Source organism: Homarus americanus, unplaced genomic scaffold, assembly GCF_018991925.1.
Source record: "Homarus americanus isolate GMGI-L3 unplaced genomic scaffold, GMGI_Hamer_2.0 scaffold32948, whole genome shotgun sequence".
NCBI lineage: Eukaryota > Metazoa > Arthropoda > Malacostraca > Decapoda > Nephropidae > Homarus > Homarus americanus.
Genome location: NW_024715335.1, coordinates 1 through 15,443, shown reverse-complemented (window position 1 = coordinate 15,443; position 15,443 = coordinate 1). Strand labels below are relative to the sequence as shown.

At 39.1% G+C, this 15,443-nt stretch overlaps 1 protein-coding gene across 1 annotated transcript; it reads left to right on the top strand.

Moving 5' to 3' along the window:
- The first annotated feature begins 10,306 nt into the window (after positions 1-10,306).
- On the top strand, positions 10,307-14,597 carry LOC121857622 (protein argonaute-3-like). The gene is made up of 4 exons (XM_042353686.1): positions 10,307-10,547; positions 12,568-12,711; positions 13,908-14,100; positions 14,327-14,597. The coding sequence occupies exons 1-4, from the start codon at positions 10,425-10,427 to the stop codon at positions 14,566-14,568; spliced, it is 702 nt and encodes a 233-aa protein (XP_042209620.1). The 5' UTR covers positions 10,307-10,424; the 3' UTR covers positions 14,569-14,597.
- Positions 14,598-15,443: the final 846 nt, after the last annotated feature.

Here is a 15,443-nt window from a genome sequence, read left to right as displayed (position 1 = left end):
GATAACACTAGTTGGCGTAAGCACAAACGTCTAGTTAGTCATCGTCCCCTGGTTTGTTATATTTTCTACCACTGTCCTAGGACCTTTTCATTTACTAGTGGACATTTTGAAAACTAACACTCGGAATTTCAGAAAGTAACTCAGATGGCTTTGTTAGCTCTGAAGCTGCCTATTGCAGACTCTTTATTTTCTTATGTTCTTAACTGGGGCTAGGCGTTCCACCATACCCTCCTCTGTAGTGCGTCGGATATTTAACATGTTGGAATAGAAAATCATCTCTCAGAGTTTCTACGAAAAGTGACTGGATTATTTAGGTCGTTTGGCGTGAATTCATTTCTCCAGTCGATGTGGCCATAATTAGTGTTCCCCATGACAAGGGTGGCTAGGGTTCTGCCCCGGTACATTGTCAATTAAGTTTCTCTGGTTTAATACACTACATTTTGGGGGTATGAACATACATCAAACAAGGAGTAAGTCTCTTGCAAGTTTCTTGGGAAAGGTTCGTAAATGAGTCATATCCAACTCACATTCGTCCGGTTCGATTCTCCTGTTTTTGTACTGTAGTGGATACCTCCCTTACAAACGCTGAGTAGCCCACCCCGCGAATTACCCAGTGTCTAGGTCAACCAGCGCCGCCTTACATGACGGAGGTCAACTACTAAGCTACGCCTACCTCCGCTACTAAAGACCTGACCTCGTGGTGACCTACCTCTACCTACACCAACCAACACCTCCTCCTCCTCCTGCCTGGTGGTCCTCGCTCCTCCTCCTCCTGCCTGGTGGTCCTCGCTCCTCCTCCTCCTGCCTGGTGGTCCTCGTTCCTCCTCCTCCTGCCTGAGTGGTCCTCGCTCTCCTCCTCCTCCTGCTGGTGGTCCTCATTCCTCCTCCTCACTGCCCATTAGTCCTCGTTCCCCTCTCCTCCCTGCCTGGTGGTCCTCGCTCCCTCCCCTCCTCCTGCCCCTGGTGGTCCTCGCTCCTCCTCCTCCTGCCTGGTCCTCGCTCCTCCTCCCTCCTGCCTGAGTGGTCTCGCTCCTCCTCCTCCTGCCTGGTGGTCCTCGCTCCTCCTCCTCCTGCCTGGTGGTCCTCGCTCCTCCTCCTGCCTGGTGGTCCTCGCTCCTCCTCCTGCCTGGTGGTCCTCGCTCCCGCCGGCGAGCATGGCGACCCACAAGCTGTCCTCCTCCAGCACCCTCACCAACCAGCTCTCTCTACATCACGCTTGTAACCATGCTGCCTTCCCACCATTGTACATCCAATACAACATGTATACAGAGAGCACATTGTGAGTTTCCTTCATCCCGAGTGTGAACCAACAACATATACTGTACCGGGTTGATGTACGCCGCTCTTTGGTCGTCTCACTATTAGTGTACATGACCTTCAAGCCGGAGTTTGTCCTCTGCAATGTCTCTGGTCTTGGTATTGCAACACCGGCTCTCCTCCAGTTACCTTTTATCCTCTTCACCACTGATCTGCTCCTTGGTGATCACTGTAGCCCTTGTGATCTGTGGGGAGTTTTGTATTATTACGCTAAATAACTAAGGTAACTTACGCTGAAATACCTTAGTAAGGTATAACTAAATTAATAATTACACGAGACATCAACAATTAAAAAATGTGAGAGCATTTGTAATTATTTTTGTATTTCGTTTTTCTTTAAGTCTGGATCTAAGGAAACTATATTTTTAAATTTAAGTAATAAATATTATTTTTGAAGTATGACAAATTTGAAGAAAAAAAGTGGAAGGTGAATCAGGGAATCCTACACTATAACCTAGATTATGCATCATGATTATTCACGTGACAGACCAGACATAGTTTTGAAGAAAACAAAAAAAATAATAATATAGTATTTTAAGTAAGATAAAATATTTAAAAAATATAAATGTTTCATTTATAAAATATGAAAAACAAAGACAAAAGCATGCAATGTGTCAAACACCTGGTAAGAGTGACAAAATCTTGGAACGTGCCTAAAGAAATGTCAGTTGATGGAGAGCTGTTGGAGTGGATAGACGTCAGTGTATACTTTTACTTTTTCTAGTATTCTTTATTCTTCAAAATGCCGTGGCCAAGTGAGATTGGCAGTAGTAAGTAACGTGATTATTAGTAAATAATGTACTTATATTTATATTAAATTACCTTTGCGGTAAATTTTCATTTTTAATCAATATGGCTCGAGCCATCAGTGTCCAAGAGGACCAACGTAAAGTAATGTTTTTTTTTCCAATGGTTTAGGCTATTTTCTTCCATGACGTTTTTCTTGCAAATGAACTACCGGTAATATTTAAGTCATTTGCCAGGGAATCATCATAGAAGAGTCTTGAAATTGTCTAAATCATCGGTTAACACATTTGATCAACTCGAGAGCCTTATTGGTTGAAAATGACAATTATATACATATATATATATATATATATATATATATATATATATATATATATATATATATATATATATATATATATATATATATATATATATATATATATATATATATACTGTATATATATATATATATATATATATAACTATATATATATATATATATATATATATATATTAGTATATATATATATATATATATATGAGTATATATATATATATATATATATATATATATATATATATGTATATATATATATATATATATATATATATATATGTAGTATATATATATATATATATATATATATATGTATATATATATATATATATATATATATATATATATATGTATATATATATATTATTATATTATTATATGTATATTATATTATATATATATATATATATATATATATATATATATATATATGCTGATAACCACAAGGAAAGAAGAAACTCTGAAGTTCCCGCTTTGTAATTCACATCTTCAGGGGTGAGGACAGACTAAGGAGAAGTACATAACAAGGTATACAGTATATATACAGAGAGGTGAGATCAAGTCCACAATGGTCAGGTATTAGGTAATGACCCTACTAATCTTCAAGCACCGCAGCAGTCGGTAGTCAGGTCATTTGAGTAATGGTATGTACAAACTGGATAATTTCGTAATTAAGATGATTTGTAACCAGTGCATGTACTGTAGTTATACGTATTCCATTTAATTTTATGGTTTTCTTATTAAGTAGATAAATCTCTTTAATGAATACAGCATCACATAACTGTTGCAATGCCAGACACTATCTTAAGGTAAATAGATGAATTAGCTGGTGTGATTTAAATGCATATTATTATTTAATTACTGAACTGTAATGTACTGTACTTTGCTTTTAGATCCGAGCCTCCTAGGATAGATGTTGGCTCTAAAGGCCTGAAAATTAACCTGGACACAAACTATTTTCCAATCAGTGTTAAAAATAAGTTTGCAGAACTGGTTCATTATGATGTCTCTCTAAAAAAATCTTCACGAAAAAACGAAATGTAAGTATTATGCATTGCTTTTGGTTTAGTTTTACCACTCCCATCAGTTTTGTAGTACTGTACTGTAATTGTGTTCTCATTTGGCATTAAACAGCAGAAAAGGTTTGAAAAAGAGCAAATATAAAAGTTGACCCTCTTTTATACTGTACTGTCTCCAGATGATCTGATCAGTGTTAGCTAGAGGATGATCTGTATTAATGGGTATTGATCAGTGTTAGTTGGGAGATGATCTGTATTAATGGGGTGATGATCAGTGTTAGTTAGAGGAGGATGATCTGTATTAATGGGGTATTGATCGAGTGTTAGTTAGAGAGGATGATCTGTATTAATGGGGTATTGATCAGTGTTAGCTAGAGATGATCTGTATTAATGGGGTATTGATCAGTGTTAGCTAGAGGAGATGATCTTATTAATGGGGTGATGATCAGTGTTAGTTAGAGGAGGATGATCTGTATTAATGAAGTCGCTGAATCAGTGTTAGTTAGGAGGATGATCTGTATTAATGGGAATTGATGATCGGTGTTAGTTAGAGGAGTGATCTGTATTAATGGGAATTATTGATCAGTGTTAGTTAGAGGAGATATCTGTATTAATGGGGGTATTGATCAGTGTTAGTTAGAGGATGATCTTATTAATGGGGGTATTGATCAGTGTTAGTTAGAGGAGGATGATCTGTATTAATGGGGAATTGACCCGATCAGTGTTAGCTAGAGGAGGATGATCTTAACTTATGTGGAAATTGTTGATCAGTGTTAGTTAGAGGATGATGTATTATTGGGGTGATGATCAGTGTTAGTTAGAGGATGATCTGTAATGGGGTATTGATCAGTGTTAGTTAGAGATGATCTACTTAGCAGCTAATTATTGATCAGTGTTGGTTAGAGGAGGATGGTCTGTTATTAATGGGGTATTGATCAGTGTTAGTTAGAGATGATCTGTATTAATGGGTATTGATCGAGTGATAGATTGGGGAGACGATCTGTATTAATAGGTATTGATCAGTGTTGGTTAGAGGATGATCCTGTATTAATGGGGTATTGATCAGTGTTAGTTAGAAGGAGGAGGATCTGTATTAATGGGGTATTGATCGAGTGTTAGTTAGAGGAGGATGATCTGTATTAATGGGGTATTGATCAGTGTTGGTTAGAGGAGGAGGATCTCTGTATTAATGGGGTATTAGAGTCAGTGTTAGTTAGAGGATCTGTATTAATGGGGTATTGATCAGTGTTAATTGAAGGAGGATGATCTGTATTAATAGAAATTGACCAGTCAGTGTTAGTTAGAGGAGGATGTATTTAATGAGATGATGATCAGTGTTAATTTGAGGATGATCTGTGGTATTAATAGGTATTGATCAGTGTTGATTGAGATGATCCTTGTATTAATGGGTGTTGATTAAGTGTTGAGTTAGAGGAGGAGATCTGTATTAATATAGAGATGATCAGTGTTAGTTAGAGGAGGATGATCTGTATTAATGGGGTATTGATCAGTGTTAGTTAGAGAGGATGATCTGTATTAATGGGGTATTGATCAGTGTTAGTTAGAGGATGATCTGTGGGGGTATTGATCAGTGTTTGGCTGAAAAGGAGATGATCTGTATTATTAAGAATTGATCAGTGTTGTTGGTTGAGATGATCTGTATTAATAGGTATTGATCAGTGTTAGTTAGGAGGATAGTCTGCATGATAATGGGGTATTGATCAGTGTTAGTTAGGGAAGATGATCTGCGTGAAAATGGAATTATTGATCAGTGTTAGTTAGAGGAGGATGATCTGTATTAAGTAGGTATTGATCAGTGTTAGTTAGAGAGAGGAGGATGATCTGCTTATTAATGGGGTGATGATCCAGTGTTAGTTAGAGGAGGATGATCTGTATTAATTAAATTGTTATTGATCAGTGTTAGTTAGAGGATGATCTGTATTATTAGGTGATCAGTGTTGGTTAGGAGGATGATCATTAATGAGGTATTGATCCTCGGTGTTGGTTAAGAGGATCTTATTTAATGGAATTACATTGATCAGTGTTGGTTAGAGGAGGAGGATGCCTGTATTAATGGGGTGATGATCCAGTGTTAGTTGAAGAGGAGGATGATCTGATCTGTATTAATGGGGTATTGATCAGTGTTAGTTAGAGGAGGAGGATCTGTATTAATGGGGGTATTGATCAGTGTTAGTTAGAGGAGGATGATCTGTATTAATGTGGACTGAAAAGTAGTTGAGGAGGATGATCTGTACTAATGGTATGAATCAGTAAGAAGAGTGGAGGATGATCTGGTATTAATGGGGGTATTGACTGTTAGTTAGAGGAGGATGATCTGTATTAATGGGGTATTGATCAGTGTTAGTTAGAGGAGGATGATCTGCATTAATGGGGCATTGATCAGTGTTAGTTAGAGGAGGATGATCTGTATTAATGGGGATTGACTGGTGTTGAAGTTAGAGGAGGATGATCTGTATTAATGGGGTGATGATCAGTGTTAGTTAGAGGAGGATGATCTGTATTAATGGGGTATTGACTAGTGTTAGTTAGAGGAGGATGATCTGTATTAATGGGGTTGACTAAAAGGAAGGAGGAGGATGATCTGGTAATGGGGTATTGACTGCGAGTTAGAGGAGGAGGATCTGTATTAATGGGGTATTGATCAGTGTTAGTTAGAGGAGGATGATCTGTATTAATGGGGTATTGATCAGTGTTAGTTAGAGGAGGATGATCTGTATTAATGGGGTATTGATCAGTGTTAGTTAGAGGAGGATGATCTGTATTAATGGGGTTGATTAAAAGAAGTAGAGGAGGATGATCTGTATTAATGTTGGATCAAGTGAAGGAGAGGAGATCTGTATTAATGGGGGTATTGATCAGAAGAAGTTAGAGAGGGATGATCTGTATAAGTATTGATCAGTGTTAGTTAGGAGAGGATGATCTGGTACATGCATTGATCAGTGTTATTAGAGGAGGAGGATCTGGTATTGGGGTATTGATCAGTATTTGTTTAGGAGGAGGATCATTATCGGGTATTATCATGAAGTTAGAGGAGGACGATCTGTATTACTGTGGGGGGGGTGTGGGTTTGGGGGTTGGGGTGTTTTGGGTTGATCAAAGAAGTTAGAGGGGATGATCTGTATTAATGGCTGATCATGTTAGTGTGAGGATGATTGATTAATGGGTATTGATCAAAGAAGGAGGATGATGTATTAATGGTATTGATCATGTTAGTTAGAGGAGGATGATCTGTATTAATGGGGTATTGATCAGCAAGAAGAGGATTTACGATCTGTATTAATGATTAATCAAAGAATAGAGGATGATATCCATTAATGGTATTGATGGGTTAGAGGAGGATGATTCGGTATTATGGGGCTGACGGTTAGTTGGTGGTTTGGTGCAAGGTTAGAGTGAGGATGTCTTTTGGGGTATTGATCAGTTAGTTAGATGGATGATCTGTATTAATGGGTATTGATCAGTGTTAGTTAGAGGATGATGCCGTATTATATTGATCAGTGTTAGTAGAGGAGGATGATCTGTATTAATGAGGTGATGATCAGTGTTAGTTAGAGGATGATCTTACTGTATTAATGGGGTATTGATCAGTGTTAGTTAGAGGAGGAGGATCTGTATTAATGGGGTATTGATCAGTGTTAGTTAGAGGAGGAGGATCTGTATTAATGGGGTGATGATCAGTGTTAGTTAGAGGAGGATCTGTATTAATGGGGTATTGATCAGTGTTAGTTAGAGGAGGATGATCTGTATTAATGGGGTATTGATCAGTGTTAGTTAGAGGATGATCTGTATTAATGGGGGTGATGATCGAGTGTTAGTTGAGGAGGATGATCTGTATTAATGGGGTATTGATCAGTGTTAGTTAGAGGAGGATGATCTTGTATTAATGGGGTGTTGATCAGTGTTGGTTAGAGGAGGATGATCTGTATTAATGAAATTGATCAGTGTTAGTTAGAGGAGGAGGATCTGTATTCATGGGGTATTGATCAGTGTTGGTTAGGGGAAGTGATCTGTATTAATGGGGTATTGATCCAGTGTTAGTTAGAGGAGGAGGATCTTATTAATGGGGGTATTGATCAGTGTTAGTTAGAGGATGATCTGTATTAATGGGGTATTGATCAGTGTTAGTTGAGGAGGATGATCTGTATTAATGGGGTATTGATCAGTGTTTAGTTGAGGAGGATGATCTGTATTAATGGGGTATTGATCAGTGTTAGTTAAGAGGAGGATGATCTGTATTAGTAGAATTATTGATCAGTGTTAGTTAGAGGATGATCTGTATTAATGGGTGATCGAGTGTTGGTTAGAGGAGGATGATCTGTATTAGTAGAGTGATGATCAGTGTTAGTTAGAGGAGGATGATCTGTATTAATGGGGTATTGATCAGTGTTGGTTAGAGGAGGATGATCTGTATTAATGGGGAACGTGATCAGTGTTAGTTAGAGGATGATCTGTAATGGGGTATTGATCAGTGTTAGTTAGAGGGATGATCTGTATTAATGGGGTGATGATCCAGTGTTGGTTAGAGAGGATGATCTGTAATGGGGTATTGATCAGTGTTAGTTGGGGAGGATGATCTGTATTAATGGGGTATTGATCAGTGTTAGTTAGAGGATGATCTGTATTAATGAAATTGATCAGTGTTAGTTAGAGGAGGATGATCTGTATTAATGGGGTATTTTCCTGATTGAATACGGTACACCTTTGCCGTTCACCATTTTTTTTTTGCAACCCCCTACGTCCTTGTGTAAGGTGAAGCGCAGAAGTGTTTACAGCGCCCAACGGGGAAGCGTGCTAAGTTCGCGCTTGCCTTTATGTCTCGTGAGTTAAGGGCGTAGAAGCCTGAAGAGTCGATGGTTTATGTCTAAGCAAGTTATTGGAAGCTCCAACAACTTTTCCTGAATACGAATTCGCAACTTTCGATTTACGGCAGGTACCTACTTTGCTGCTAGGTGAACGGGGACCAAGGGAGGCTGGGAAGTGTGTCTGAACATCTTTCCACCAGCCTGGGAATCGAACCTGCGACATCTCGCTTGCGAGGCAAGAGCGGTACCGCTCTACCCACCTGCACCCCTAATTTAACGAGTTTGTGATTCGTGATTTCGACGATTCTCGGTAAGCAGATGGTGGCTATCTTGCAAGCCTTTTCCGCAGCACAACAAGTTAACCCATGCAGCATCTTGTGTTATATTCTCAAAACTTTAGTGTTTCTGTGTGAAATGGCCCCTAAAAGACTGCCTAGCGTCAATGCTAGTGGAATGAAATGTAAAAGGCAGAAGTCAGTGATGACCCTGACAAAGAAAATTTTACTATTAGATAACTTAAAAGAGGGGATAAGTGCTGCCGTGGCTGGTCAGTTGTTTGGTATAGGTACAGTAAGTCCTCGTATAACGCTGTGCCGCTTAACGAAAATTGAGGTTTTAAACCGTTTTGAGAGGGAGGAGGAGCCACCCGCCGGGTCTCAGTGAATTGCTACCCTCCTCCTCCTCTCCCAACATACTCCTCCCCTCCCACCATCTGCGCCCACCGCAAACTTGCTCTACCACCTCCGCCCATCGGTGAGTACCAACAGAGAGTCCCTCAACACGTGATGATGAGGAAGACTTCAACTTCTTGTGGGTTGCGATTATTGTGTCGGTGCTGCTGATGAGTCTCCTCGTTGTATGTCTCGGCTTCTGCCTCAAGAAGCGACAACAGGCTGGAGCAAAAAACCGCTTCTCTCTCCAGCAGAACACCAACGAGACGTCCGTAAAACACCACTCATCAGCAGGTTCTTCCTCGTGCTCCATCCATATGGGTAACACGAGTGGAGGACTTCCAAGGTCGTGTAATCCGCCTTCACGTCCTTCTTTGCCTCCTCCCTGTGTGCCACCGCCTCTTTCCACATCCCAAGGGAAGCCCCAACTCCAGCTGCCACCAGGGGTTACGGAAGGAGGTGTGCAGCATAAGGACAACGTTAAACGGGGCGTGACAGATGAAAATGATTATTGCAACGCTTTCTTTGATCTAGATGCGGGGAATCAACTTGAGAAAGAAAAGGAGGAAGGGATGAAAAAAACGAGAGAATGGGAGAAGGAAGAGGGTGAGGGAAACTTATTCAATTATAAGTCTGACAACTCCTTATGTAAACGATTCAATGAAAATGAGGAAATATGATCAGAGAATAACTGAGAAGATAAAAAAGAAAACTAGAAAGGTTTGAGTGTGTGGAAGGTCTAGGCCCAGGGCAACAACTTGTGACCATTCATGTAATACTAAGTCGAGTGTCCTTACCTGGAGCTGGCGGATGCTCGCCCCACAAGGGGTCACAGCTCAAGGCTGAATAAGCCGCAGGTCCAGAAAACTGTGAGGGCAAACTTTTTCGGAGTGAGAATTGTGAACTCTTGGAACAATCTGTCAGAAAGTGTTGTGACGGCACCGGGTGTGAACTCTTTTAAGACCAGACTTAACCAACACTGGAGCAGGTTCAAGTACATTCAGGAGCCGGTCCATGCCCAGTACTTGCCAACAGTGCATAACAGAAACGTGACCCATCGCTGAAGCGGCTAATGAGCCGATCAGTGGTGAAGAGGATAAAGCAATACAAACTTAGTAGCTGTATATGCATGCACTATTTTCTATAGAAATGGCAGTGATTTTCTGTATATGTAATGTATTTCATGGGGCAAAGGGAGGCTCAGGAATGTAACTCCCGCATTTTATCTATTATGTGGAAAATTGATAAGCTTAACATTGTTTTGTATAACGTCGTGTTTTCAGGAACGTAATCCCGACATTAAGCGAGGACTTACTGTATACAGTAGTGCACTTAAGTAGTATAAGTTGCTATTAGCGGTTTTGCCTATTCGTGCCCTTTCTTGTAACCTATTTCTCCATAATGGCAAGGGTTTACTGTACTGTACTGTACTGCATATTACCCTCTATAAATTATTTGTTTGTCATCTGAACATCACCTTAAATATTATTCATTCTTTTGTATTTTTTTAAGGGAGATATTTGAAAAAATGAAGATGATATATGAAAAGGATTTCAAGAATTACCCACTTGCTTATGACTCAGAAAGGAATGCATACAGTGTGGGTGTCATCCCTGCTCTTCAAACTCCTGATTGCCAGAGTACTTATGAGGCGAGTATTTATTAAATATGTAGAAATGTGATTTGGAAATATCTAATGATATAATGTGTGTTGCTAGCAATCGGTTTGAGTAAAGATTCTCAATATTTTTCCTTCTCCAATTGTTCAGAAATTTATTACAGTTATAGGCTCTGTACATGCATGATGAATCCAAAATTGCATTTCAGTAAGTTGTGACCTAAACTGCTATATATGTAAATACACAGTAGGTTATGAAGGTGTGCATGCTGGAAAAGTCTTTGGTACAAGGAATACTTAAGTGTCACAATAATGCAGCTCACAGCCTGGGGGACTGAGACACGTACCAACACTGCACACCTCTTCTTGTGGCGCTATCCTTCCCAACATTTCTGGGGACGTAAATTTTTTTCACATTCTTTATGAATGATTGTGTGTGCATGTAATAGTATGAAAAAAATTATTTACCCGAAAAGGCAAATTGAAAAATAACTCACGCAGCTCATGGCTTGACTGTGATCCCACCTACTTCCACGATCCACACCAAATCTGGGGACATTTTTTTTATTTACACTATGATTTTGACTATCTGCTATTGATTTCTTTTATTTATCTAGTTTTTCACGTTCTGTATGAAATTTTAATCATTATAACAGCAGGATATAAAACATAATGTACAGTAAAAACACCATAATTCTTACCCCGTGGTGAGCCTGTGTCGAAAGCAGCTGCTTCTCGCCCTGTGGCACATCATTCCTCTCTACCTGCCTCTGATATGAAGCCAGTGTAGTACCGTTGTGGCCAGTTGTCAATTCTCTTTAGTTGTCTATTATCTCTTTGTATGGGCACACAAACGTACGTACATGTAGATACCTTCACTCAGGAATGAGGTTGGATAGAAACTCACGATGTGCTTCCTGTATATATTGTGGTACAGTGCAGTACTTAGGAGTGAGTAGGTGAGGAGCTGAGAGAGATGTTGCTGGTCCAGTAGCTGAGTGTAGGATGATCTCCCTGGGCAGGCGTAGCCGTATTTATACAATTTACCAGGATCAGGATCTGGGCTGCGCGTAGCGAGCGGACCAATCACAGCGGCTCAAGCGTAAGGTGTGAAACGCTCTGATCCTGAACTGGAGGTTGATGGTCGAGACTAGGTCGGCGATCGTACCCCTACGTCCTCTGCATAGACCTAGTCTCTCGGCGTAGCTGGCTGTACGCTGATTGGCTCGGAGTGCGGCCGGAGCTCAGTTGGGAGTTGTAGGGGAGAGTACACCAGTAATAAGAGCTCCCATCCATCCGCTCGAGTTGCCAATGCAGGTAGGATGCTGTCGGAGCAAACAACCTCGACGATATCCACCCTGCTTTGGATGCCTGGGGACATTAGGGACCATTGCACCACTGGGAGACTGCGTTGGCCTACTTCTGCATTGGCCACACGACGGACTCATGGTTTTTTTAATGGAGAGGGTGCCCCCGTCCCATTGACTGTTCAACACCTCCTGGTGGAGTGCCCTAGCCTCGGAGATCTTTCGTCGGAAGCATCTCTCCCAGTGCCAGGGGGAAGATGAGTCTTACGATCTGTCTTTGGTGCTGGGGGAGGGAGTGAGTAGCATGGGAGGGGACGTCCTTTCCTTCCTGGAGGAAGCTGGTGTTCTGCACAAGCTTTGAGTTTCATCTATTAACGTTTAAATGTTTTTTACAAAAGTTTTATGCTACTGTTTATTATTTATGTTTCTTACCTTGCAATGCTTGATATTAGTCTTAAGCTTTTATTTTAAATTCAACGACATATTACCCACGCTGTTGCTTTGCAAGGGATGAAATTACCACAAACAATCAATCAATTGTATCCCTCATATTCAAAATCGCTCATAATTCGTAATGTTTTGCTATTAAAATTGTTTGTGACAGTTCGACTTCTATCATTCATATACCCTTGAGTTTTAATATCTAAACTCTGTAATTTTCCATATATGTCCAAAATTTTATGAACACACCCAGGCACAGAGGCTTTGTCATTCTAATTTATCTGTTGTTTGGTTTTTCACCAAAGATTGACCTTGAGGAATCAGATGGCAAGAGGACACAATACAAAATGTCACTAATGGTGAGACATCGTGCCAACCTCCAGGAACTTACGGAGGCACTTAACTGCTCTGCTCATGAACAGAAGACACTTCCATTAAACATATTTCAGGTTAATATAAGTTACCTAGTTTTTATATATTTTTTCAGGGGTGGATCCAGGGGGGGTCCTGGGGGTCTGGACCCCCCTTTTCATCAGAAAATTTGAATACTTATTCTTTAACACAGTACTGTACTCAGGCATTTTTGTATAGTAAAATGTAATTACTTGTACTATTGACCTCAGAATATTTCCTAATATCAAGTGAACATGGTTTCAAAATGGCTTCAAAATGCCCATGACATTGGTCAGATTTAAAAAACAAAATCGGTGGGGGGGGGCTTACATTATCCCCAAAAAACCCTCCAGCCGGGTGAGCTTGCTGTGTTCGCCATGTTCCCCCCACACAAAACTGGATCCGCCCTTATTTTTTGTTTTTGCCTAATCTACATGGTTAGATTTTGACAGACCCTACAAATTTGTAAATATTAACAATAATAAATCAGTGGCATCTATGTAGAAAATGGGTTATGATCCATGGTCCCAAAATGGTATACTGAAATTCATTTTAATAAAAAAAAGACCTTTTTCAGGTGAAATATGTTGAGTGCAATGAAAACTTAATTATCAGGGATCTAATAATATTTATGCAGTTTGACCAAGGGTAGCTGACAAAAGCAATCAAAAGGTTATTTTGAGTAGGGACCATCATTTCTAATGTGTTCAGATTTTTTCTGTCTCACACTACTGACAGGTGTCTGTGTCATTGTCAGTATCTTCCAATGATGGAAAAAGAAAAAATGCCTATATTATTGTTTTTCGTTTATATAACAAAGCACAAGATAAAAGTTACCCAAAACACTAGCTACTCAATATAAGGACAAGTCCCTGACCTGTTGGTAAAATATTAGGACGTGTGTAGTGAACCTTGTTTGGTTGAGCCATGAGATCCAAAGTAGATTAGGGTAAGGCTTCTGAAATATACACGACAGGAAAAAATGTGTATCAGTCATATGTATTTATGAAAATACATATGGGTATTAATGGAAAATATGTAGTGAGGACAGCCTATACAGTACAGTACAGTAAAACTGATATGTATAACACATTACAAGAAACTTTCAAGATAAATTTTTGATGGAGATGGATGTCACTGGCCCAGTAATGGTATACTGTATATGAATCCTGATATACAGTATATAATGTTAACAATTTGGGTTAATTTAGATATTAACTTTATCTTGTTTGTTTTCTTGAGTATTTTACAGATGGTTGAAGTAATGTTTCGTCATTATCGGGCCATTAAGTATGAATTGGTTGGTCGTCGTAACTTCTACTCAGCAGGAGGAGAGTTTGGAACGCCATATCCAATTGGATGTGGCAAGGAAGGTGTGACTGGTTTTTTTGGGTCGATGAGGCCTGCATCTTGGAAGGATGGATCTCTCTTACTGAATATTGATGGTATGATTGTACGAGTATATACATGTTTGTCTTGTAATGTGTCAGTCTTGTTGATATATAGCACATTTGCTTAAGATTTAGTTTTGTAATTACTGAATATCATGTATTTCTTTATACAGTAGTCAGAAAATATGAAATTATTGATTGATTATAAAATTTCATTAGCTCTAAATCTACTAAATCGCTTAGTTTGCTTGTTATTAAAACATTTTATCTCTATTTTTAGTTGCACACACAGCATTCTATAAAGAACAACCTCTTCTGAACTTTATTCAAGACTTCATGAATTTTAGGGAAGATGATTTTCATAGACCATTAGAGCCATTTAAACGATCAAAACTTTTGCAAGAACTAAGAAATATTAGGGTAAGTGCAGTCTTATGTATATTAGAAGCAAATACGGTGGTCCCTTGGTTAACGAACACAATTCGTTCCAGAGGGTCATTCGTCAACCGAAAATTTCGTTAACCGAATCCATTGTTTCAATGGGATATTGGGTAATTGGTTCCAGCTCACCGAAATGTGCATACAAAGTAAAAAAAAAATGCAGTAAAGTACACTTACTTTGAGGTGTGTATGTAGAAGGTTCCTGGATGATGATGATGGGAATTAGAAGTGGGGGTGGATGAGAAGGGAGAAGAGAAGTAAGTGCGGATGGAGGAGAAATCATCTTTCAGGGACCCATGCTTGATGCAATCATTTCACCAATAAAATTATAAGTTCACTAGGTGTAATTCAAAATTATTTTATTTAAATCAACACTGCACTGCGCTATATATTATCAATGCGTTAACTAAATTTCAGAATGATCAATAATTTCAATGTAAAAATGCAAAAATATTCAAGACACCAACAAAATAGATGTTCACTCCACTGTCAACAAAGCCAAACTGACGCCTAGTGGCTGAGTCAAGCGGCTGATGGGCGCACAAAACACTAGTTCCCTGTACTGCATATATTATCAATATGTTGACTAAATTTTAAAATGACTAATAATTTTAATATAAAAAATGCAAAAATATTAAAGAGCACAACTTTCTTGATATTTACTCCACTGGAAACGAATGTAAACATAGAAGAGATTATTGAATTGGCAGACTAGCCCATCAGGTATTCTCTATAAAAGCATTTTATATTTGTTCTTAAGGACCGTTAATTGAGGTTTGTTGGGTTAACAAATTAAAGATCTTATATGATATTATTAGTTGGCAAAATTTCGTTAATCCGAACCATTTGTTAACTCCGAGGACCACTGTGTGTGTGTGTATATATATATATATGTGTGTGTGTGTGTGTGTGTGTGTGTGTGTGTGTGTGTGTGTGTGTGTGTGTGTGTGACTGAA